Source organism: Pelophylax lessonae, assembly GCF_965119305.1.
Source record: "Pelophylax lessonae genome assembly, chromosome: 3".
Taxonomy (NCBI): Eukaryota; Metazoa; Chordata; class Amphibia; order Anura; family Ranidae; genus Pelophylax; species Pelophylax lessonae.
In genome coordinates this window covers 18,906,251-18,929,472 of record NC_138770.1, presented here as the reverse complement: position 1 = coordinate 18,929,472, position 23,222 = coordinate 18,906,251, and the positions used below count along the sequence as shown (strand labels likewise).

Sequence of the window (23,222 nt, the reverse complement as noted above, 5' to 3'; positions counted from 1 at the left end):
TGACGGAGAATCTAGAGAAGCGATTCATCCGACCCTCTACTTCTCCGGCAGGAGCTGGGATCTTTTTTGTGGAGAAAAAAAAAACCATTCACTTCGGCCATGTGTGGACTACCGTGAGTTAAATAAAATTACGGTCAAAAACCGGTACCCCCCTTCCCTTGATTCCTGAACTCTTCCAGAGACTAAGAACCGCCTCTGTATTCACCAAACTGGACCTGCGGGGAGCCTACAATTTGGTCCATATTAGGGAGGGGGACGAATGGAAGACAGCATTCCGCACCAGATTCGGGCATTATGAATATTTGGTGATGCCTTTCGGGCTCTGCAATCCCCCGGCCACCTTCCGGCACTTCATCAACGACATCTTCAGAGACTATCTGGACATCTTTGTAATTGTCTACCTGGACGATATCTTGGTCTTCTCTTCCTCCCTGGCCCAGCACAGAGAACACGTTAAAAAGGTACTCCACCGACTCCGGCTACACAGGCTCTACGCAAAACCCGAGAAATGTAAATTTGAACAGCAGAGTATCCAATTCCTCGGGTTAATAATCTCCTCTGAAGGGGTCAAAATGGACCCTCAGAAGGTCTCCGCCATCCTGGATTGGCCCGCACCGGTAGATAAAAAGGGGATTCAACGTTTCATAGGATTCGCAAATTTCTACAGGAAATTTATCAAGGGGTTCTCTTCCATCATCGCCCCTATTACCCTGCTCACCAAACAAGGTACCCGCTTCCACTGGTCTCCCGAGGCGCAAGTCGCATTTACAGCCCTGAAGGAGCTGTTTACTTCTGCTCCTATCCTCAGCCACCCGGATCCCGCCCTGCCTTACATCCTCGAAGTAGACGCCTCGGAAATCGCAGTAGGAGCAGTCATCTCCCAGTGTCAAGGTCTCAAGGACCTGATTCATCCGGTAGTTTTCTTCTCCCGTAAGCTTTCTCCTGCGGAGAGGAACTATGATGTAGGGGATCGGGAACTCCTTGCCATCAAGACCGCCCTGGAGGAGTGGAGGTATCTATTGGAAGGGGCGGCACATCCCATACTCCTCTACACGGATCATAAGAACCTGGAGTATTTGAGGACGGCCAAACGCCTGAGACCTCGCCAAGCAAGGTGGGCACTTTTTTTTCCTAGATTTACGTTCCATATAATGTACCAACTGGGTTCCAAGAATATGAAACCCGATGCTCTCTCTCAAATGTACGACAGTTCTAAAGGGATCCTTGTACCTGACACCATCTTAAACCAAGGTAACTTTCTACTATTACAGTCTGACCTTCTTACCGCTCTGAGACAAGCCACAGTAAATGCTCCCCATCCTGCTGGAACTATACTGGTACCCAGAAATGGACTGCTATGGAGAGGGGATCAAATTTACATTCCAGAAAGTGCTTGTGTGTCCATCCTTGGACTGTATCATGACCACCCGATGGCTGGTCATTTCGGGATCCATAAGACCCTGGATCTTGTGCAGCGCATGTTCTGGTGGCCTGACTTGGAGAAGTGTTGTAAACAATATGTTTCCTCCTGTACTGTTTGCACACGAAGCAAGGCAACCCGAAATAAGGCATGGGGCCTGCTCAGACCACTACCAGTCCCTGACAGACCATGGAAGATGATTGCCATGGATTTCATCGTGGAACTTTCTCCATCAGACGGTTATTCTGCAATCTTCGTGGTAGTAGACCGTCTGTCGAAAATGGCTCACTTCATACCACTAAGAGGTACACCCTCCGCACTTGAGACGGCGCAGGTCTTCATCAGGTAAATTGTAAGACTCCACGGGGTCCCAATGAACATTGTGTCGGATAGAGGTGTCCAATTTACTTCTCGCTTCTGGAGAGCTTTATGTGATTCACTGAAAATCAAGCTGTCAATGTCCTCCGCATACCATCCCCAGACTAACGGGCAGACTGAGAGGACCAACCAGACCCTCGAGCAATATATCCGATGCTTCACCACCTTTGTTCAAGATGACTGGGTCTCGCTACTACCATCAGCAGAGTTCGCATACAATAACGCCAAACACTCGGCTACAGGTCAGTCCCCATTCTACGCTAACTACGGGTTTCACCCATCTTTCTTGCCCTGCTTTATTCCTGAACCTACAGTGCCAGCAGTCCGGGATATCTTGGAGTTCCTTAAGGAGAACTACAAAGTCTTACAGGATGCCATGACCAAGGCTCAGACCTCCAATAAAGAGTTCTTTGACAAAAGAAGGAGAGGTGAGTTGGTTCTCCAGCCTGGCAACCTGGTATGGTTAGCCACCACCAATCTCCGATTGGCATGCCCTTCCAAAAAACTGGCACCAAAGTTTATTGGCCCGTTCCCTGTGAGGAGAAAATTAAATGAGGTATCTTACGAATTGACGCTTCCCGATTCCCTCAAGATCCATCCAGTCTTCCACGTTTCACTCTTGAAACCTGCAGTACCTGATTCCTTTCCTGGTAGAAGTTCGGAACCACCTGCTCCTGTCACCATCAACGGGGATGAAAAATTTGAGGTGGAGGCCATCCTAGACTGCAGAAGGCTGAGGAACCAGCTACAATACCTGGTTAAGTGGAGGGGCTACGGCCCCGAAGAAAATTCCTGGGAACCGGTACAGAATTTCCATGCACAGGACTTAATCCAGAATTTTTTTCCCGCAACCATCCCCACAAAAGGAACCTTTTGGGCACCTGGAGGTTGCCCTTAAGGGGGGGGGGGGGGGGGCAATGTCAGGGACTCAATACCCTGCGCAGGTGCACTGGCATAGCTAAAAGGCGAATGCCTATGCGCATGCGCTGAGGCTACCTCGGTAGAGTTCGAGGCCACCTCGGTAGAGTTCGAGGCTACCAAATTGGCGCCAAAATGGCTTATTTAAACACAGCTGTCACTCTAGGTGATTGCTGTGTTGTCTTCAGCTCTCCTGTGTCCTGTGCCTGTTATATCTGCTGTTCCTGTTTACCTGACCCGGCTTGTCTTTGGATTCAGATCGCCCTGACCTTGGCTTGTCCTGACTATCCTCCTGTCTCATCCTGTCTCATCCTGATCTGTTTACCTGCTACCAGCTATTGGTCCTGGACCTGTTCCTGTCTCTCCCAGGCAATCTGGGGGGCCGCGACCTGGTGTTAGCAAGCAGCCAAGTCCATCCCCACTAACAGTTAAGCCCCGTACACACGTACCGATTGTCGGCCATAAATATTCGGCCGACGACCGATCGGCCGATTGTAGGCTTGTTAGTATGATGCTTCCGACAGCCGACAGCGCACTTTCGGCCGAAAAGAATCAGTCGTGTAGGCATTAAAATCTTTGTTGGCCAACACCAGAACGGCCGATTGTTCGCCAGTCAGTACAGAATTTGGCCGACAATCAGCAGATTTGCAAGACTGGGCATGCTCAGAAAAGAAAAAACACAGGGAAAGTTAACCATCACATGACATCACTTGAGCAATTGGCTGCTGTTGGCCGACAAAATTCATGTGCAGTCTTTTGCAGTTTTCAACAGACACAACAGCCCTGGACAAAAGACGGCCGATTGGTACGTGTGTACGGGGCTTTAAGCCCCGTACACACGTACCGATTGTCGGCCGAACGATCGGCCATCTTTTAGTCCAGGGCTGTCGTGTCTGTTGAAAACTCCAAAAGACTACACACAAATTTTGTCGGCCAACAGCAGCCGACTGCAGAAGTGATGTCATGTGATGGTTAACTTTCCGTGTGTTTTTTCTTTTCTGAGCATGCCCAGTCTTGCAAATCTGCTGATTGTCGGCCGAATTCTGTACTGACTGGCGAACAATCGGCCGTTCTGGTGTTGGCCAACAAAAATTTTAATGCCTACACGACTGATTCTTTTTGGTCGAAAGTGCGTTGTCGGCTGTCGGAAGCATCATACTAACAAGCCTACAATCGGCCGATCGGTCGTTGGCCAAATATTTACGGCCGACAATCGGTACGTGTGTACGGGGCTTTATACTCCGCGCCTCTGGTGAACCTGTGCCACACCAGTTACCCGGTAAGCCACTCCCTTACGTCAGGCTCTGCCACGTTACCCCGTGTCAAGCGCCTACAGGTCATTCGTTTAGAGAAACCCGGTAATAATGGCCCCAGAATCATTGCTCTCACTCTAGTGTGCAGCCAATACCCCCCTTTGTGACAGCATAATATAAATGACTGGTCCTCTTTAAGGAGACATTAGGGGTCTATTATACCTCCAACGTCATCTATGGACCCCAGTGAAGCTGATGAAATACAGATCGGGATCAACCAGCTTCTTCACTGACTACAGTGACCAGGGAATGATGGCACTTAACCTGGAAGTGATGAAATGCTCATCTCTTCTGGATTCATTCCCTAGAGAGGAGATCTGAGAACTGATCACCCTCCACTCCATCCACCATGCCGATCCTGGGCACATGGTTAATATAGTGAGGCATGGGGATATTTGTATCTTCAGAGGAAGGGTGGGAAAGGGCAAGTTATTATTATTATTATACAGGATTTATATAGCGCCAACAGTTTGCGCAGCGCTTTACAATGTGAAGGAAGACAATACAGTTACAATACAGTTCAAAACAGGAGGAACTAGAAGTTTCAGGAGAACCCAAATCCAAATCTCATCCCTCGTTACAAGAGACTGCTAAGGTGAGAAGATGATTGGTGGGAAAGGTGACAAATCTCCAGAATGAAGAGAATTTTTTGACCCCGTAAGTGGAGGAATGTTCTGACCCTGAAGGGGTTACTCTAGGTTTCCACACTATATATGTGTGTATCATCATCTGCTGGAGATAAAAGAGGTCACAGTGACTATGGAGGAAGAGGACGGACATGACGGGGGGGGTTGCTGGGTGTAAACAGAAAATAACATCTTATTACCTTGTCTGCTACCACGTCCAGCAATGTCTCCTCTCTACTTCCTCCCAACACACCTTTAACCCGAAAACGTCTTTTATACTTGACATCACTTCCTGTGACATCACTTCCTGTCTACAATTGACATTACTTCCTGTCTTCTATAGATACTTTCTGTCTGGGTAGAAGTGAGATCACCACCTTGTGGAGCTCAGAGGAACTGCAGCCCTGAGAAATGTCTCATAGGGTGAACACGGCCTTATGCTGTGTGTGTATCTACTGTATATCCTTATAGATGGGTCATCTCCACTCCCACCAAGGGGGGAGAAATATATTACTGCCTATTACCATCACACGCTCAACCCCCCCCCCCCCTTTCCTGGCCAGCCAGGCTGCATGCTCGGATTAACAGTTTGGTATTTATTTCCTGGTTGACCTCACACAGTTGTTTTTTGGTTTCTTTGATTTTACCACTTAAGCCCCGGAAGATTTTACCCCCTTCCTGACCAGGCCCTATTTTGCGATTCGGCACTGCGTGACTTTAACGGACAATTGCGCGGTCGTGCGACGCTGTACCTACCTAAACAAATTTGACGTCCTTTTTTTTCCCACAAACAGAGCTTTCTTTTGATCACCTGTGCGATTTTTTGATCATGCACTATTAACAAAAAAATAGCGACAATTTTGCAAAAATAACAATATTTTTCACATTTTTTTATATTAAATTCCCAAAAAAGAATGTAAAAATCAAAATTTTTTAACATTTTTGGCCAATTTGTTTTCTGCTACATATGTTTGGTAAAAAAAAAATCGCAATAAGCGTATTTTGATTGGTTTGCGCAAATTTTTTTGCGTTTTTCAGAGTATTCAGAGTCTGGAATGTAATTTTGGGGGACTCAAAATTTGGGGGTGTGAAAGAAAAAAGTCTTTGCTACTTTCCGACCTCCCTATAGCAGTTTTATTGCTGCAGGGCAGCCGTGCTGCTCAGAACCCCGTATATAGACGTGATCCTGCACTTCCAGGTAGCGTGCACAAGTGCGCTCTGCCGGCGGCTCCCTACCACTGTGATTCTACACAGCAGGTCCCCGCTGATCGTTCGGTACACAGGCAGAATGGCAATCCGTCTGTGTAAACAAGGCAGATTGCCGTTCTGTCAGTAGGGAAGGCAATTTTCAAAGGTGTCATCATTTTTTGTTTATAGCGCAAAACTTTGAAACTGCAGAGGAGATCAAATACCACCAAAACAAATCTCTATTTGTGGGAAAAAAGGACATCAATTTTATTTGGGTACAGCATCGCACGGCCGCGCAATTGTCAGTTAACAAGTTCAGCCCTGGAAGATTTACCCCCCTTCATGACCAGGCCATTTTTTGTGATACGGCACTGCGTTAAGCTAACTGAAAATTGCGCGGTCGTGCGACGCTGTACCCAAATAAAATCAAAGTCCTTTTTTTCCTACAAATAGAGATTTATTTTGGGGGTATTTAATCACCTCTGTGGTTTATATTTTTTGGCGCTATAAACAAAAAATGATGACACCTTTGAAAACAAAATATATATATATATATTTTTTACTTTCTGGAGAGTGGCACCTGTAAAAACAATCAAGTGGCTGAACAGCCCATATGATTGATTTTACAGTGCAGGGAATTACCTGCAGAAAAAGAAGATATGTGAATGATGCTTGTAGCTCCACCCATCATCCAGATATCTTCACTCAAAGTCCATGACGTCATATGAGGTCGTTGGGCAGGAAGTGGTTTAATACAGGAGAATAATGTCCGCGCCCCCCTAAGCATCCGCTTATTTGGGGAGACATAAACCATTTGGAGTGCCAGAATCCCAATCTTCTTCTCATTGGTATAATGTCAAGGATTTTGCAGACACAGGAAATTAACTTTTCAACGTTAGCAAGCATGTTGTGTGAAGGTTCTTCTTCATTATAATGACAACGTGGGGGAGAGAAATCCTCTGCACCTTCCTCCAGTATGGCATCCATATCCTCTCCATTCCCTCCTGTCTCTGCATCCTCTAGGACTGGCATATCGGGATCTGACTCGGGTTGGGAAGCTGGATCGGGAGAAGAGGCGAGGAGTTTTGGAGCTCTGGACAAAGATGGCCATATTAAGACGTAATCTGTCCAAGGAATGGCGACAGAAAATTCTGCTTTGGTCAGGTAGCCCACATGTTGTGTGTCTGAGAAAGAACTAGAACCAGAAACGGACATTGGTGGTAAAGCATGGAATTTATATACAGTCCAGCATTTTGGAGAGGTAAGACAGGGTCATCCTCTACCTCTGACCATTACTCTATTATTCTTTAGGATAGAATCAATATTTTTCATTCCAACTTCCATTGCATTGGAAGAGAGGCAAGGGTTAACACAGGTTCACAGGCTGCACCTGCAGACAGATATACCCCCGAAGAACAAGACAAACACATGAAGTTACCATCAGAAGATGCTGCAACCCCCCCCAAGGACACATCCAATTATCATGATTGAGTATACCCTTTAGGGACACAGCATCCTCCAATGACAACTCATATGGCTAAGCTCATGAAGGCCACATCAAGCAAATAGGAGACTCATTATCAGGGCTTGTTTTCTCAGAGAATAGGTGCAGGAACTCCCCCTTTCTTTGCCCCTACCCACCTCTGAGCATTATTCCTAGGTTCCACCCCCTACCCACCTCCGAACACCATTCCTTGGTTCCACCCTCTACCCACCTCCAAGCATCATTCCTTGGTTCCACCTCTACCCACCTCTGAGCACCATTACTTTGTTCCACCCTCTACCCACCTCCAAGCACCATTACTTGGTTCCACCCTCTACCCACCTCCAAGCACCATTTCTTGGTTACATCCCCTACCCACCTCCCAGTCCTGCCCTTTTTGACAATACTGAACCAGGTATCATTTTGTGCTGCTAAGTAATTTGTATGGGATTTGTTAATGATAACAAGAAAAACTGTAAAATAGATTCCCTGCAGCCAGTAACAATAAAGACCCCCACCAGTATCAATAGTTTCCCTAACAACAATGAAGCACCTGTAACAAAATCCCCCCTAGCAACAATAGACTCCTGGCTGCAACAAAAGATCTCCGCACAGCCAGCACCAATAGACTCTCCATCAGCCTGCAACAACAGACCTATCCCTCAACAGTAGATCTCACCCAGCAACAACTGACCCCCCAGAAATGTAAGACCCACCCCCCCCCCACCCCCAGCAATAGTAGGTCCTCCACCAGCAACAAAAGACCCCCCCTGCCAAAATAGATCCCCTCCATCTAGAATAGACCCCCCAGCAGCGAGCATCAATAGACCATGCAGCACACTCCAGCACCCCTTGCCATTACATACAGTAAGTGCTAGAGGTGTCCTAACTACATTCCCCCGCATTGCTGCTGAAAAATATCCCTGCTTATTATGCTGGAAAACCTCCTCCTGTTCATAAATGCCTAATCTGACATCCTGCAATGCAGGTAGAAGTGTCCCAGTTGGGGTTTGAACTGAGCAACCCAGTGCTGCAAAGTGATGACCACTAAGACATTCTGCTGCTCTGTCCTTCTGTTCAATTTGCACCACTCTTCTAGAATGACCTTCTAGCTTAACCACCATAGAGAAAAAGGCGAAAGAAAATTCTGCTTTCGTCAGGTAGGACACATATTGTGTGCCTGAGATAGAGCTAGAACCGGATACAGACATTGGTGATAAAACTGGGTCCTACTCCGGTACAAGAGACACATTGTCACTCCAAGGCTGAGTATTGAGTGGACCTTTGGCAGAGCCAATCTTCTCTGATTTAGAATTGGCTCCCTTTCTCCTGGTCTCCACCATAGCTATAAGTGAGGGTATTCCCCTGTGGGGTACTCATGAAATAGGGTGCAGGATATAGGGTGCAGTGTGTCTAAAAGTACGCGGTAACCCAGGTGTTGACTGTCCGGCAACGAGTGGTGAAAGGGCACCTGAGTAGCTTATCAGGGTTCTAGATGTAAGTGGCATTAAAGGGTGTGACCAGCGGTGTGATCACCTGAGACTGAGCTCTGAATTTTAGCGCAAAGTTTGAAAAGCTTACGCCGTAAGGGGAATACATTCCAGACTTATCTGTCCTGAATACTGGACTGTATATAAGTTCCATGCTTTAATTGTCATAGTGGACATACCCCCGAAGAGGTCCTCGGGGACTGGGTTCCATAGGTATGAATTTACATAGTGATGAACTACATCCCTGGACCTGTATAGCACCCTGTGGCTAACTCAACACATTGCACCAAGTGCCATAGTGAGCACCTCAAATTTGATGTCTCTTCAAAATAACTCAACACACAGCCATTAATGTCTAAACCACTGGCAACAAAAGTGAGTACGTCCCTAGGTTAAAGTGCCAAAAATGACCAAAAGTCAATATTTTGTGTGGCCACCATTATTTTCTAGCACTGCCTGGTTGCCACCACACATGCTTTACACCATCTGAAAAAAATAAGTTTATCTTTGTCTCATCAGACCACAGGAGATGGTTCCAGTAATCCATGTCCTTAGTCTGCTTGTCTTCAGCAAACTGTTTGCAGGCTTTTTTATGCATCATCTTTAGAAGAGGCTTCCTTCTGGGACGACAGCCATGCAGACCAATTTGATGCAGTGTGCACTGTATGGTCTGAGCACTGACAAGCTGACCCCCCCCCCCCCCCCACACCTCTTCAATCTCTGCAATGCTGGCAGCACTCATACGTCTATTTTCCAAAGACAAACACTGTATATGATGCTGAGCCCGTGCACTTAACTTCTTTGTTCGATCATGGCGAGGCCTTTTCTGAGTGTAATCTGCTCTGTTAAACCGCTGTATGGTCTTGGCCATCGTGCTGCAGCTCAGTTTCAGGGTCTTGGCAATCTTCTTATAGCCTAGGCCATCTTTATGTAGAGCAAAAATTATTTTTTTCAGATCCTCAGAGAGTTCTTTGCCATGAGGTGCCATGTTGAACTTCCAGTGACCAGTATGAGAGAGTGAGAGCTATAACACCAAATTTAACACACCTGCTCCCCATTCCCACCTGAGACCTTGTAACACTAACGAGTCACATGACACCGGGGAGGGAAAATGGCTAATTGGGCCCAATGTGGACATCTTCACTTAGGGGTGTACTCACTTTTGTTGCCAGCAGTTTAGACATTAATGGCTGTCTGTTGAGTTATTTTGAGGGGACAGCATATTTACACTGTTATACAAGCTGTACACTCACTACTTTACATTGTAGCAAAGTGTCATTTCTTCAGTGTTGTCACATGAAAAGATAGAATAAAATATTTACAATAATGTGAGGGGTGTACTTACTTTTGAGAGATACTGTATAGTTTATCTTGTACCTAGGATCATCAGGATAGATACCTATATATATATAAATATATATATATATACACACAACACATTTTGGTCCGATTTCCCCCTCCTGTGTTTGCCCCAGGTCAGGTTAATTTGTTGGGGGTTGGAAGGAAGGCCGTGTGATAGTAAGTCATGTTTGTATTTATTATGATGTACATAAATACAGATTATGTTCTATGTTTATGAAACACTAATATCGAGTCTGTTAATTTTAAGAGAAAACTGTCTGTACATCTTCATAGTCCTGAAGAAGCCTTGTGTGAAACGCGTTGACCAGTGAACAGACGAAGATAGAGGAATATGATCCGAAGCAAACACAGTGACGTGCCTCCATCCCTAATGGTTAGTGCAAACAGAAAACAGAGGTTGTGGGACTTTAAATGAGGCGGGTCACCAACTAAGATATACAAAAATAGAATCTGAACGTAGTCATTTATTATACATACAGTAATTGATACAAATGTTGACATCAGTAACAAATATGATGCAGACATGTATACAAAAAAAGCTGACACAAAGAAATCCATATAGTAAGGAGATTGTTATAATAGTAATAAGATATATTCAGTAATAAAGTACATGGCCGTCACTAAATGTTACATCTAAGTGAAGAGAGGAAATATCTATACCTACACGAACCTTATGATATATACCAACTTATCCTTATATATGTATGATGTACATGAGTGAAATTAGTAGGAGACATTGATCTCCTGTGTACGAGCTGAGCTCAGTTTGGGGCCAGTTTCCTCATTTTATTGAGATCTGGTTTTAGATAAATCAATAAATGTTATTTTAGGATAAATCCATGTAGTTGTTATCTGTCTCATGCTGTGCCCTTAAAGTCCACACATATGACAGTGGTTCCTTGTGAACATCTGTAGGTTCCCATTTCTCTGAACAGATAGGATGTTGGGACTCTCAAGATAGCTCTGTTTTTTCTTCTCCTATCCAAGTTCTCCAAATAAAACATAAAAACACATCCCCTAGACTGGTAATTGGAGACAACGAGCAGAAGAGTGTGTGCACCTGGCTGTGTGAAAATACCCTGTACCTGGCTGTGGAGTAATCAGTGGGAGGCCCGGGCAAACCAATATCCAAGCGGCTCCTGCGGGGGTACCGCTACGCAGAAAGCAAACCTTGCTTCAACAAACAGTTCTCTCCTCAGGACAGAAAAGAAGACAAAGGTAGGCGACTGCACCAAACTTTGATAAGATGCTGCAATGCACATCGATCACCCAGAGAGCAGAGTCCTCTCCATAGGTTTTCCTTTTGGTTACTCCCTAGCAGCCCGCATGGCGTCTGCTCCCTTCTGCTGACCTCAAGCCAAACATACTCACGTGTCCCGGACCTCTTCCACAGGGCAATCGATGCATCCGCAGGGCGACCCGGAAACCAGAGGCTGGAACACAACTGCTATATCTGGGTTGGGCACGCTTAGGAGACGTGCAGAATGGGAAAATGTGTTTAGTTTTGGATAGATTCATTTTGTTAGGCCCCGTTTCCACTAGTGCGACTTGTTGTGCGTCTTCACACATGTCAAGTCGCATGACAAGTCAAAACCTATTCATTTCAATCAGGACCGTTCTAACGGTTGCTACTCAAGATGCAGCGACTTCAGAAAAGGTTTTTGCACTACTTTTGGATGACTTCAGTGCGATTTGTCCCTCATAGAAGGTAATGTAAGTCGGAAATAAGTCGTTGCGACTAGCACAGAAGTACAGTATGCTTTTTTTTTCACTTTTGTATGTTCCCGCCCAAATCACATGATCTCTGCTCCTCCCAAACACATCATTCCCCATCGCTCATGTTAGAGGAGAGTGTTAGACTATATAGGAAGCATGCCTAGGCCTAGAAAGAGCAAGCGACAAGTTCATGACAATGAAGAAATCATCCGGCTTGTCAGAGAACGTCCGGCAGTGTATGATATCAGAGATCCATCATACAAGGACCATGTGAAGAAGGAGAGAGCATGGTTGGAAATGGCTCGCATCTACTATGAAAACTGGGACTAACGTCCAGCAGTGTATGATATCAGAGATCCATCATACAAGGACCATGTGAAGAAGGAGAGAGCATGGTTGGAAATGGCTCGCATCTACTATGAAAACTGGGACTGTTTATCAGCTACAGAACGGTCACAAAAATGTAAGTGTTTCATATATGCAACTTATCACATGACAGCTTGCACCCATTATTCCCTGTACAGTAGTGGTATTGTCTGTTTTTCAGTGCATTCATTACAAACAAGATAGAGAAGTCTCAAAGACTGTTACAACCGGTATCTCCGTAAACTGCGAGAAGGAAGGAGTGGTTCTGGGTCTTCAAGACTTGCCCCATATGCACATGCCCAGGAGCTAGAATTTTTAAAGCCGGTGTTGGAGATGCCAGAGTAAGTTGTCAGCAGGTATATACTGTAGTTTACATATAAAATGTAATAATAGTCATACAAATAAAAATTAATGATTATATTTCAGAACCCAAGCAAGCTGGCAAGACAGCTCACAGGGTTTGCCACAGTAAGAGGGGTCACAGGAGGAGGAGGAGCAATTCCAAGACACTGGTGACCAGGAAGAGTCTGAGGGAACCATGTCAAGACCTATTTCCAGGAATGTTTCTCCCGTTGAGGAGGATGCTGAACCAGGGCCTAGTGATGTCCATAGACCTTGCCCAAGATCTACAAGGGCAAGTGCCAAGGGTGTGAAACCCATGGATAAAATTTTGCAGGTGGTCAATGAGATGTCCACTAAAATGAACGAAAGCATGTGTGAAGACACAGCATTTCTCACGGTCATTTTAGGGATATTTAAAAAGGTCCCCCCAGAGAAAAAATATGCGCTCAGGATGGCTTTGATGTCAACTACTCAATCCTTTGTGGTTGAGGAGCCAACAATATCCTCAGCATGTATGGAAGCCCCCCACACACATATCCCCCTAATTATCACCATTACCCACCACCACCAAATACACTGTACGGCCTGCCAATAAACCGCCCATACTGTGATGATTACGGTAATATGCTGAATACCTCCAGGCCCCGCATGTTACATCCAATTCCACTCCCCATTGCCTCCACCCTTGACCCCCGAAAAATCACCAACTTATGCCACCTAAACCCACTCAGGTTACGCCTTTTCAGGAAAGGCAATACTACCATGGAGCATCGACTGATTACCCTGGCCCATCCACTAGTTCAGGTTCTGGGTTGACTGAACCAATAATCTACCAGCAGTTGTAATTTTTTTTTTTTCATTTTTTTGGTGTTGTTAAGTACTATTTTGGGAAGAATAATAAAAATATGTCATATTCTCAAGGCCCAACAGTTTTTTCTTGTTTGAAGTCCAACAAAGGAAATTTTGTTATTTTTTTACCTGTTAATTTATCATTCTTTTTTTGTGTTTTGTTGCTGGAAAAACCAAACCATTTGTAATGATTATTGCAAAATAAAGTTTATTTTTGGAGAATTTATGCAGAAAAAAAAATAAATAATCTTGTTACGTAATCTGTGTGTTTTTTGGTTGTTGTAGAGTACTTTGATTACTGTCTGTTATGCTATATAGGTATATATACTGGGAACACAGAACAACATAAGATAAAGCAACGTAGTTTTATTATATCTAAAAAATGGAAATATAATAGAATTTAAATACACTTGCACATAAACAGAAATATAAGAAAAAAAATAACAAAAAAAATTAAACAAAAATTGGACTGTGATGGAACGTAGGATACTTTATGCAATAGCATCCTATTACCAGGGGACAGAACCATTTTTACATTGGAATTTCTAAAAGGAATTACATCACTTTCAGCAGGAAATGGAATTACTTTGAACAAATCGTAGAACATCAAAGTCGCACAAAGTCGTTGTAAAGTCGCAGTACAAAGTCGCACTTGAAATCGTGTGACTTTGTAGGCGCATTAGTGGAAACGTAGACTTACTAATTTCGTTTTGTTATGGAATTCCTTTAGTTTAGTTTCAGAATTTGTTTACTTTTGTTTCGTTTTCATTAAATTTCTTTTTGGTTTCAGTAAAATTTGTTTTGTTTATTAATTTTTGAATGAATTTCAACTTTTCAGAATGATCGGAATTCCAATTGGTCGAAAAACGATCGACTGATTCGAATTCTGTGTGAAAAATAGCGGGTTGTTAAGCAGGGGGCTGGGAAGCCGGCCGCCCACATTCTTACCAACCGATGACTCATCAGCTGTCAGCGGGCTTCCCCACTGACAGATGAATGGAAAGAAAAGAATGCCGACATTGCCCGGCAAAAGAAAAATGTTTAAAAAAATGACGTGGTGTCCCCTCCCCCCCGGCCCATCCAGGTCCACGCCAAAATGTAAAAAAAATTAACGTTGTGACCTTTACCTAAGCATGCAGTTCAGCAAGTTACATAGTTACATAGTTAGTGAGGTTGAAAAAAGACATCAGTCCATCCAGTTCAACCTATGATGTGTGTGTGTGTTTGCTTTTAACCGTACATTGTATACCCCTGTATGTTGTACGTTGTATACCCCTGTATGTTGTACGTTGTATACCCCTGTATGTTGTACATTGTATACCCCCTGTATGTTGTACATTGTATACCCCCTGTATGTTGTACATTGTATACCCCTGTATGTTGTACATTGTATACCCCTGTATGTTGTACATTGTATACCCCCTGTATGTTGTACATTGTATACCCCTGTATGTTGTACATTGTATACCCCTGTATGTTGTGGTCTTTAAGGTGTCCATCTAATAGTTTTTTGAAACTATCAATGCTCCCTGCTGATACGACTGCTTGTGGAAGAGAATTCCACATCCTTACCGCTCTTACAGTGAAGAACCCCTTAAGCACTTTAAGGTTAAACCGCCTTTCCTCAAGTTTTAGTGAGTGGCCACGTGTCTTATTGTATTCCCTTACTCTGAATAGTTTGTTCCTTATGCTCGGGTCGCCAGTACAGTATTTGTACATTGATATCATATCCCCCCTCAATCGTCTCTTCTCCAGAGAGAATAAGTTCAGTGCTTGTAGTCTTTCCTCATAGCTGATGTCCTCCATTCCCCTAATTATTTTTGTTGCCCTTCTCTGGACTTTCTCCAGTTCCAGCACATCCTTCCTGAGGACCGGTGCCAAGAACTGGACAGCATACTCCAGATGTGGCCGGACCAGAGTCTTGTAGAGCAGGAGAATAATCTCTTTATTTCTGGAGTGAATCCCCTTTTTTATACAACCCAGTATTCTGTTGGCTTTGCATTGCATGCCACTGCCAAGCCTGTTGTCTACCAGTACCCCCAGGTCCTTTTCCATCCTAGACTCACCCAGAGGTTCCCCCCCTAGTGAGTAGCTTGCTTTCTGGTTTCTGGCCCCCAAGTGCATTACTTTACATTTTTCAACATTAAATCTCATCTGCCATGTAGTTGCCCACCCCGTTATTTTGTTCAGGTCCGCTTGCAAGGATTCCACATCCTGCATAGAAGATATTGGCCTGCCTAATTTAGTATCATCCGCAAATACTGAGATTGTACTCGATATCCCCTCCTCTAGATCATTTATGAATAAATTAAACAGGATTGGCCCCAGGACAGAACCCTGGGGGACCCCGCTTTCCACACCCGCCCAATCTGAGTACTCCCCATTAATCACCACCCTCTGGACTCTCCCCTGGAGCCAGTTCTCTATCCAGGTACTCACCTTATGGTCCATACCTACCTTCCTTAGTTTGTACAGTAAGCGTTTGTGGGGAACGGTGTCAAAGGCCTTTGCAAAGTCCAGATACACCACATCCACAGGCTTACCTTTATCTAGGTGGCAGCTCACTTCATCGTAGAAGGTTAATAGATTGGTTTGGCACGAACGATTTTTCATGAATCCATGCTGATTACTACTTATAATACCGTTTTCATTACTAAAGTCTTGTATGTGGTCCCTTAACATCCCCTCCAAAATCTTGCAGACTACTGATGTTAGGCTGACCGGCCTATAGTTCCCCAGGGTGAGCGCCCCCTCCTAACCCATACCAGACCACGTGCCTTCAAAATGGGGGGGGAAGGTGGGTGCTTTGGGGCAGCTCTGCCCCCCCCCACGCCAAAGCACCCTTGTCCCCATGTTGTTAGGGACAAGGGTCTCTTCCCCACAACCATGGCCTGTGGTTGTGGGGGTCTGCAGGCAGGGGGCTTGTTGTAATCTGAAAGCCCATTTTACCAAGGGGGCCCCCAGATCCTGCCCCCCCCCATGTGAATGAGTATCGGGACCATAGTACCTGTTCACCAAAAAAGTGTCAAAAAGTAATAAAAACACACACACAATTTTTGAAAAATCGTTTATTAAAAAATAAAATCCAACCTCCCCCCGATGTACATCCATTATCAATCACAACGCCCGCCGCACCCGAAAAAATAAATAACAAAAGATGCTCTCACCGTCATGGAAGCCCTCTGCCTACTGCAGGCTCCCCGTTTCATATCTTTTATATAGGTAAGGGGCGGGGCCACCTGTCTACATCACCTGGTGGCACCGCCCCTTTTGACATTAGGGACCCAGCATGCTCCGATCCATGGTATCAGAAGGAGGCAGTGTCACCAGGTGATGTAGACAGGTGACCCCGCCCCTTACCTATGTAAGAAATGTCAAATGGAGGAGGAGCCTACAGTAGTTATTTTTTATTAAAGGATTTTTCAAAAATTGTGTGTTTCTATTACTTTTTAACAATTTTTGGTGAATAGGTACAGGTAATATGGTCCCGATAACACCAAAGTTCCAGCGCTGACACTGCAGTAATCACACTATACGGTCCTGATACTAATTCACATGGGGGGTGGGATCTGGGGGCCCCCTTGGGAAAAGGGGCTTTCAGATTACGACAAGTCCCCTGCCTGCAGACCCCACAAGCACAGGCCATGTTGTGGGGAAGAGGCCCTTGTCCCCATCAACATGGGGACAAAGGTAAGGTGGGGTGGGCGGTCTGAGCTTCCCCAAAGCACCCACCCCTCCATTTTGAGGACATGTGGGCTGGTATTGTTAAGGAGGGGGGCCCTCACTCGTCCCTTTCTTGACCTGCCAGGCTGCATGCCGGGATGTGGTATGGATTTTAGGGGAGAACTCCCACTGTTTTTTTGTTTTTTTTTTAATTTTGGCTCCTAAGGGCCTGGTATGGACTGGGGGGGAACCACGCCATTTTTTTCTATTGCCGGGCAATGCCGGCATTCTTGTCTTTACATTTATCTGTCAGTGGGGAAGCCCGCTGACAGCTGAGTCATGGTTGGTAAGGATGAGGGCGGACGGCTTCCCGGCTTGCTGCTTAACCGCTTGCCGACCGCCGCAAGTACATATACTGCGGCGGTCAGCCCCTCACAGGCAGAGTGACGTATTGGTACGTCACTAGCCTGTGAGGCTCTGGGGAGCGAGTGCGCGCCGCCGGCGCTGCGCTCCCGCACGGTCACGGACCCCCCCGCGTGTGTGACCGGCGGACCCGATGTCCGCCAGTCACTCTGCGATCGTCGGGGGAGAGGGAGAAAGGCAGGCAGGCAGGCTGTGTAAACAAGCCGCCTGTCATTCTCCCCTGTGTAGAAATAGTGATCATACGGTTCTACTAAGTAGGACCGTTGATCAGTGTTCCTACAGCTCAAGCCACAGCCAATCACAGTTAGAAGCGCGCCCCTAGGGACACACACAGCCCCTCCCTCTCAAATAAAGTTAACCCCTTCACTGCCAGTGTAATTTTACAGTAACAGTCCATATATATAGCACTGATTACTTTAGAAATGTCACTGGTAACCCCAAAAGTGTCAAAAATGTCAGTCAAGGGTCCGATCTGTCCGCCGTAATGTCGCAGTACCGCAAAAAAAAAAATCGCAGATCGCCGCCATTACGCATTAAAAAAAAAAAACAACAAAAATGACAAAAATCTTTCCCTTTGTTAGTAAATGCGATAACTTTTGCGCAAACCAATCAAAATGCGCTTTTTGCAATTTTTTTTACCAAACATATGTAGCATAAAACAAATTGGCCGAAAATGTTAAAAAGTTTAGATTTTTACTTTTTTTGGGGGGGAATTTCATATAAAAAAATGTAAAAAATATTGTTATTTTTGCAAAATTGACGCTCTTTTTTTGTTTATAGCGCATGATCAAAAAATCGCACAGGTGATCAAATACCACCAAAATAAAGCTCTGTTTGTGGGAAAAAAAGGACGTCAAATTCGTTTAGGTACAGCGTCGCACGACCGCGCAATTGTCCGTTAAAGTCACGCAGTGCCGAATCGCAAAATACCCCCTGGTCTTTTAGCAGCCAAATCCTCCGGGGCTTAAGTGGTTAACAACCAGCTATTTCTTCACACAGAATTTGCATCGGTCGATCGTTTTTTTTGACTGCTCTGAATTCAAATCGTTCTGAAAAGTTGGAATTCGTTAGAAAATGAATAAATGAAACAAATTTTAACAGATTTCAATGAGATTCATTGCAATTTTATTTGGAGATTTGGATACATCCGAATCTAGGAATAACCAAAAATTTGTTGGAATTTGTATTCGCACCGAAACGAATTTCATGTGTCTAACACTTAATGGCCCCCCACTAACAGCTGGGCTCCCAGCCAATGCAAATGGCTGCTGATGGCAGGGCCCACTCTCCAGGCATGGATCCTCTACATATGTGTGCCATAACACCACCCCGCTGATAGCTGGGGACTCAATGACCACTCGGGACATCCTGGAAGACTTCTGGATACCAAAGGAAGCTCCTGACATCCCGCACAGCTGCCCAGTACCAGACCCACCCACCAATACTTCCAATAGGTAGGAAAACTTCATACAGAAATGGACCTATAAGTGAGGAGGACAAAAAAGGAACGCAGCCATTGGCTTATCCTGAACATTTATGGGGGTGGGGTCTTATAGGGGAGGAACGAGGGTGGGGCTACCCAAACATATGCTGCCATGGACATCTGTCAGGAAAGCACATTATGGCCACTAGATGGAACTGACCATTATAGGAAATCCCAATTCACCATGACTGGGGGAATGCGGGTCACATTTCATCAACACATTTATAACAACCAGATCTGTAAGTGTTTGTGAAATCTTTCCGCACAAAATGTACTCAGCCAATGAAAGGTAAGGACTCCATTTTTATTTTTCTCCTGCTATCAATGGCCAACACGGGACAACACTTCATCCATGTCTTTGGTGATCTCTGATCTCCTTATGAAGGGTTTCTTACATGATGAAGATCAGCCATGGAGTATATCTGAGGTGTATATCAGGGTGTGCTTCTTCCCCACATGTCCACCAACATTCATATAGAAGACATTTCCCGCACTCAAGGCACTAATACACCTCCAGGGTTGTGTGGGATCCCTAATGTACAGGAAGACAGGAATTCAGCGAGGAACATTTCCCTCACTCAGAACAGGAATATATCTTCTCACCCGTGTGAGATCTCTGATGTCTGTAAAGACTGGACTTCTCTGAAAAACATTTCCCGCACTCAGAACAGGAATACAACTTCTCCCCTGTGTGAACTCTCTGATGCATGGAAAGATGTGACTTGCGTGAAAAACATTTCCCGCACTCAGGACAGGAATACGGCTTCTCACCAGTGTGCAATCTCTGATGTCTGGAAAGATTGGACTTCTGCACAAAACATTTCCCACACTCAGGACAGGAATACGGCTTCTCACCAGTGTGCAATCTCTGATGTGTGGTAAGATTGGACTTCACTGAAAAACATTTCCCACACTCAGAACAGGAGAATGGCTTTTCCCGCGTGTGCAATACCTGATGTGTGGAAAGAGTGGACTTATTTAAAAAACATTTCCAGCACTGAGGACAGGAATATGGCTTCTCACCAATGTGCAATCTCTGATGCGTGGAAAGATTGGACTTTGTTAAAAAACATTTCCCGCACTCAGGACAGGAATATGGCTTCTCACCAGTGTGCAATCTCTGATGTGTGGAAAGATATGACTTCTGTGAAAAACATTTCCCGCACTCAGGACAGGAATACGACTTCACACCAGTGTGCAATCTCTGATGTCTGGAAAGACTGAACTGCTCTGAAAAACATTTGCCACACTCAGGACAGGAATACGGCTTCTCACCAGTGTGAGATCTCTGATGTGTGGAAAGATGGTGCTTTAATGAAAAACATTTCCCGCACTCAGGACAGGAATACGGCTTCTCCCCCGTGTGAGATCTTTTATGTACAATAAGTCTGGATTTAGAGTGGAAACCTTTCCCGCACTCAGTACAGGGGAACCTCTTATCTGTTGTAAGGACGGCACCGTCCCTCACAGTCTGAGGTTCCTCAGGATAAGAGGAATACAATGGTCTGGCACCGTCCCTCATGGTCTGAGGTTCCTCAGGATAAGAGGAATATGATGGTCCGGCACTGTCCCTCACAGTTTGAGGTTCCTCAGGATAAGAGGAATACGATGGTCCGGCACCGTCCCTCATGGTCTGAGGTTCCTCAGGATAAGAGGAATATGATGGTCCGGCACTGTCCCTCACAGTTTGAGGTTCCTCAGGATAAGAGGAATACGATGGTCCGGCACCGTCCCTCACAGTCTGAGGTTCCTCAGGATAAGAGGAATACGATGGTCCGGCACTGTCCCTCACAGTCTGAGGTTCCTCAGGATAAGAGGAATACGATGGTCCGGCACTGTCCCTCACAGTCTGAGGTTCCTCAGGATAAGAGGAATACGATGGTCCATCTACACTGTGTGGTGCCGGATGGACATTTGAGGTAGCCGGGTTTTCTCCTGGACTATACTGTGTGATGTCCTCATCTTCTACTTTACAGTCTGGAGACAAAGTGAGACAATCCTCTGAGGTTTTCCTCATCTCCCGTCCATGTACTAAAATAGAAATACAAAGATTATTACTAGACATCAGCAGATTGGTTCCCCTAAACCAGGACTCCGCCCACATCAGGCAGCTTTGTCTCTGAGGATCTTACAATTCCCCCCTCAAGGTAACTAGTAAATGGGCCTCTGATCTCCTACCAGTTCATTTCTTTATTCATAGACCTTAGTCAGAGAGTGAGGAAACAACGAGAAATGTCTTTTATAGGAGTGACAGTGATGAGGGGATTTTAGGACGAGTGTCCCCTCCCCCTCTATCACTCATTGCCATCTTCCCAACACAAGAAGTCCCACACTTCCCACAGGGATCTGTGGGACTCACTGGTAACAAAGGAGTCAGATGGTACGGTGAGTGGAAGTGACCACCAGCACCTTTCTCATCTGCAATTTCTGCACTCGCACTTTATCATTTATATTGGCCCAGACTGATGACACACATTTCTATCCTCTTATTGGACGATCACATTACTATTTATTCATATCCTGACACTGTTAAATAGATTTCATATTTTTGAATTGTAAGTCTGATTGTTACACGGCGCGGTGATATCGCACAGATTGGATGATTATTTCCCACTTATTGTCTACAGATTTGGGGGAAGAAATTTATTTTCATTTTCATTTGATTTTTTCAACAGATATAAATGTCCAGCTGGTATGAAATGGGCGTAACAAAGAGAATCCATATTATATGTGTATATAGTATCTGACAAAAGTAAGTACACCCCTCACATTTCTGTAAATATTTTATTCTATCTTTTCATGTGACAACACTGAAGAAATGACACTTTGCTACAATGTAAAGTAGTGAGTGTACAGCTTGTATAACAGTGTAAATTTGCTGTCCCCTCAAAATAGCTCAAAACACAGCCATTAATGTCTAAACCGCTGGCAACAAAAGTAAGTACACCCCTAAGTGGAAATGTCCAAATTTGGGCCCAATTAGCCATTTTCACTCCCCGGTGTCATGTGACTCTTTAGTGTTACAAGATCTCAGGTGTGAATGGGGGGCAGGTGTGTTAAATTTGGTGTTATCGCTCTCACTCTCTCATACTGGTCACTGGAAGTTCAACATGGCACCTCATGGCAAAGAACTCCCTGAGGATCTGAAAAAAAGAATTGTTGCTCTACATAAAGATAGCCTAGGCTATAAGAAGATTGCCAAGACCCTGAAACTGAGCTGCAGCACGGTGGCCAAGACCATATAGCAGTTTAACAGGACAGGTTCCACTCAGAACAGGCCTCACCATGGTTGACCAAAGAAGTTGAGTGCACGTGCTCAGTGTCATATCCAGAGGTTGTCTTTGGGAAATAGACGTATGAGTGCTGCCAGCATTGCTGCAGAGGTTGAAGGGGTGGGGGGTCAGCTTGTCAGTGCTCAGACCATACGCCGCACACTGCATCAAATTGGTCTGCATGGCTGTCATCCCAGAAGGAAGCCTCTTCTAAAGATGATGCACAAGAAAGCCCGCAAGCAGTTTGCTGAAGACAAGCAGACTAAGGACATGGATTACTGGAACCATGTCCTGTGGTCTGATGAGACCAAGATAAACTTATTTGGTTCAGATGGTGTGAAGCGTGTGTGGCGGTAACCAGGTGAGGAGTACAAAGACAAGTGTGTCTTGCCTACAGTCAAGCATGGTGGTGGGAGTGTCATGGTCTGGGGCTGCATGAGTGCTGCCTGCACTGGGGAGCTACAGTTTATTGAGGGAACGATGAATGCCAACATGTACTGTGACATACTGAAGCAGAGCATGATCCCCTCCCTTCAGAGACTGGGCCACAGCGGAATATTCCAACATGATAACGACACCAAACACACCTCCAAGACAACCATAGAAACATAGAATGTGTCGGCAGATAAGAAACATTTGGCCCATCTAGTCTGCCCAATATATCTGAATCCTATGAATAGTCCCTGGCCCTATCTTATATGAAGGATAGCCTTATGCCTATCCCATGCATGCTTAAACTCCTTCACTGTATTTGCAGCTACCACTTCTGCAGGAAGGTTATTCCATGCATCCACTACTCTCTCAGAGTAAAGTAATACTTCCTCATATTACTTTTAAACCTTTGCCCCTGTAATTTAAAACTGTGTCCTCTTGTGGTAGTTTTTCTTCTTTTAAATATGCTCTCCTCCTTTACAGAGTTGATTCCCTTTA

The 23,222-nt window shown here is 45.1% G+C and overlaps 3 protein-coding genes across 3 annotated transcripts in view; all 3 read right to left on the bottom strand.

Annotated features, from left to right (window-relative positions):
* LOC309548798 (uncharacterized protein) overlaps positions 1-1,442 on the bottom strand; it is a gene marked incomplete at both ends in the record, with an annotated part of 266,454 nt that extends 265,012 nt beyond the window's left edge. The window contains one exon of the mRNA XM_082248740.1: positions 1,380-1,442. Within this exon, the coding sequence (XP_082104866.1) occupies positions 1,380-1,442 (63 nt within the window). The remainder of the gene's footprint in view (positions 1-1,379) is intronic.
* Positions 1-23,222, bottom strand: part of LOC309550239 (uncharacterized protein) — a gene marked incomplete at both ends in the record, with an annotated part of 1,760,330 nt that overhangs the window by 855,733 nt on the left and 881,375 nt on the right. The window contains 1 exon segment of the mRNA XM_082250650.1: positions 20,454-20,494. Coding sequence (XP_082106776.1) covers positions 20,454-20,494 — 41 coding nt within the window.
* Positions 19,595-19,984, bottom strand: LOC309548797 (uncharacterized protein; the record flags this gene model as incomplete). The annotated part of the gene is made up of 1 exon (XM_082248739.1): positions 19,595-19,984. A coding segment is annotated over one exon (390 nt), but the record flags the coding sequence as incomplete, so codon positions are not given.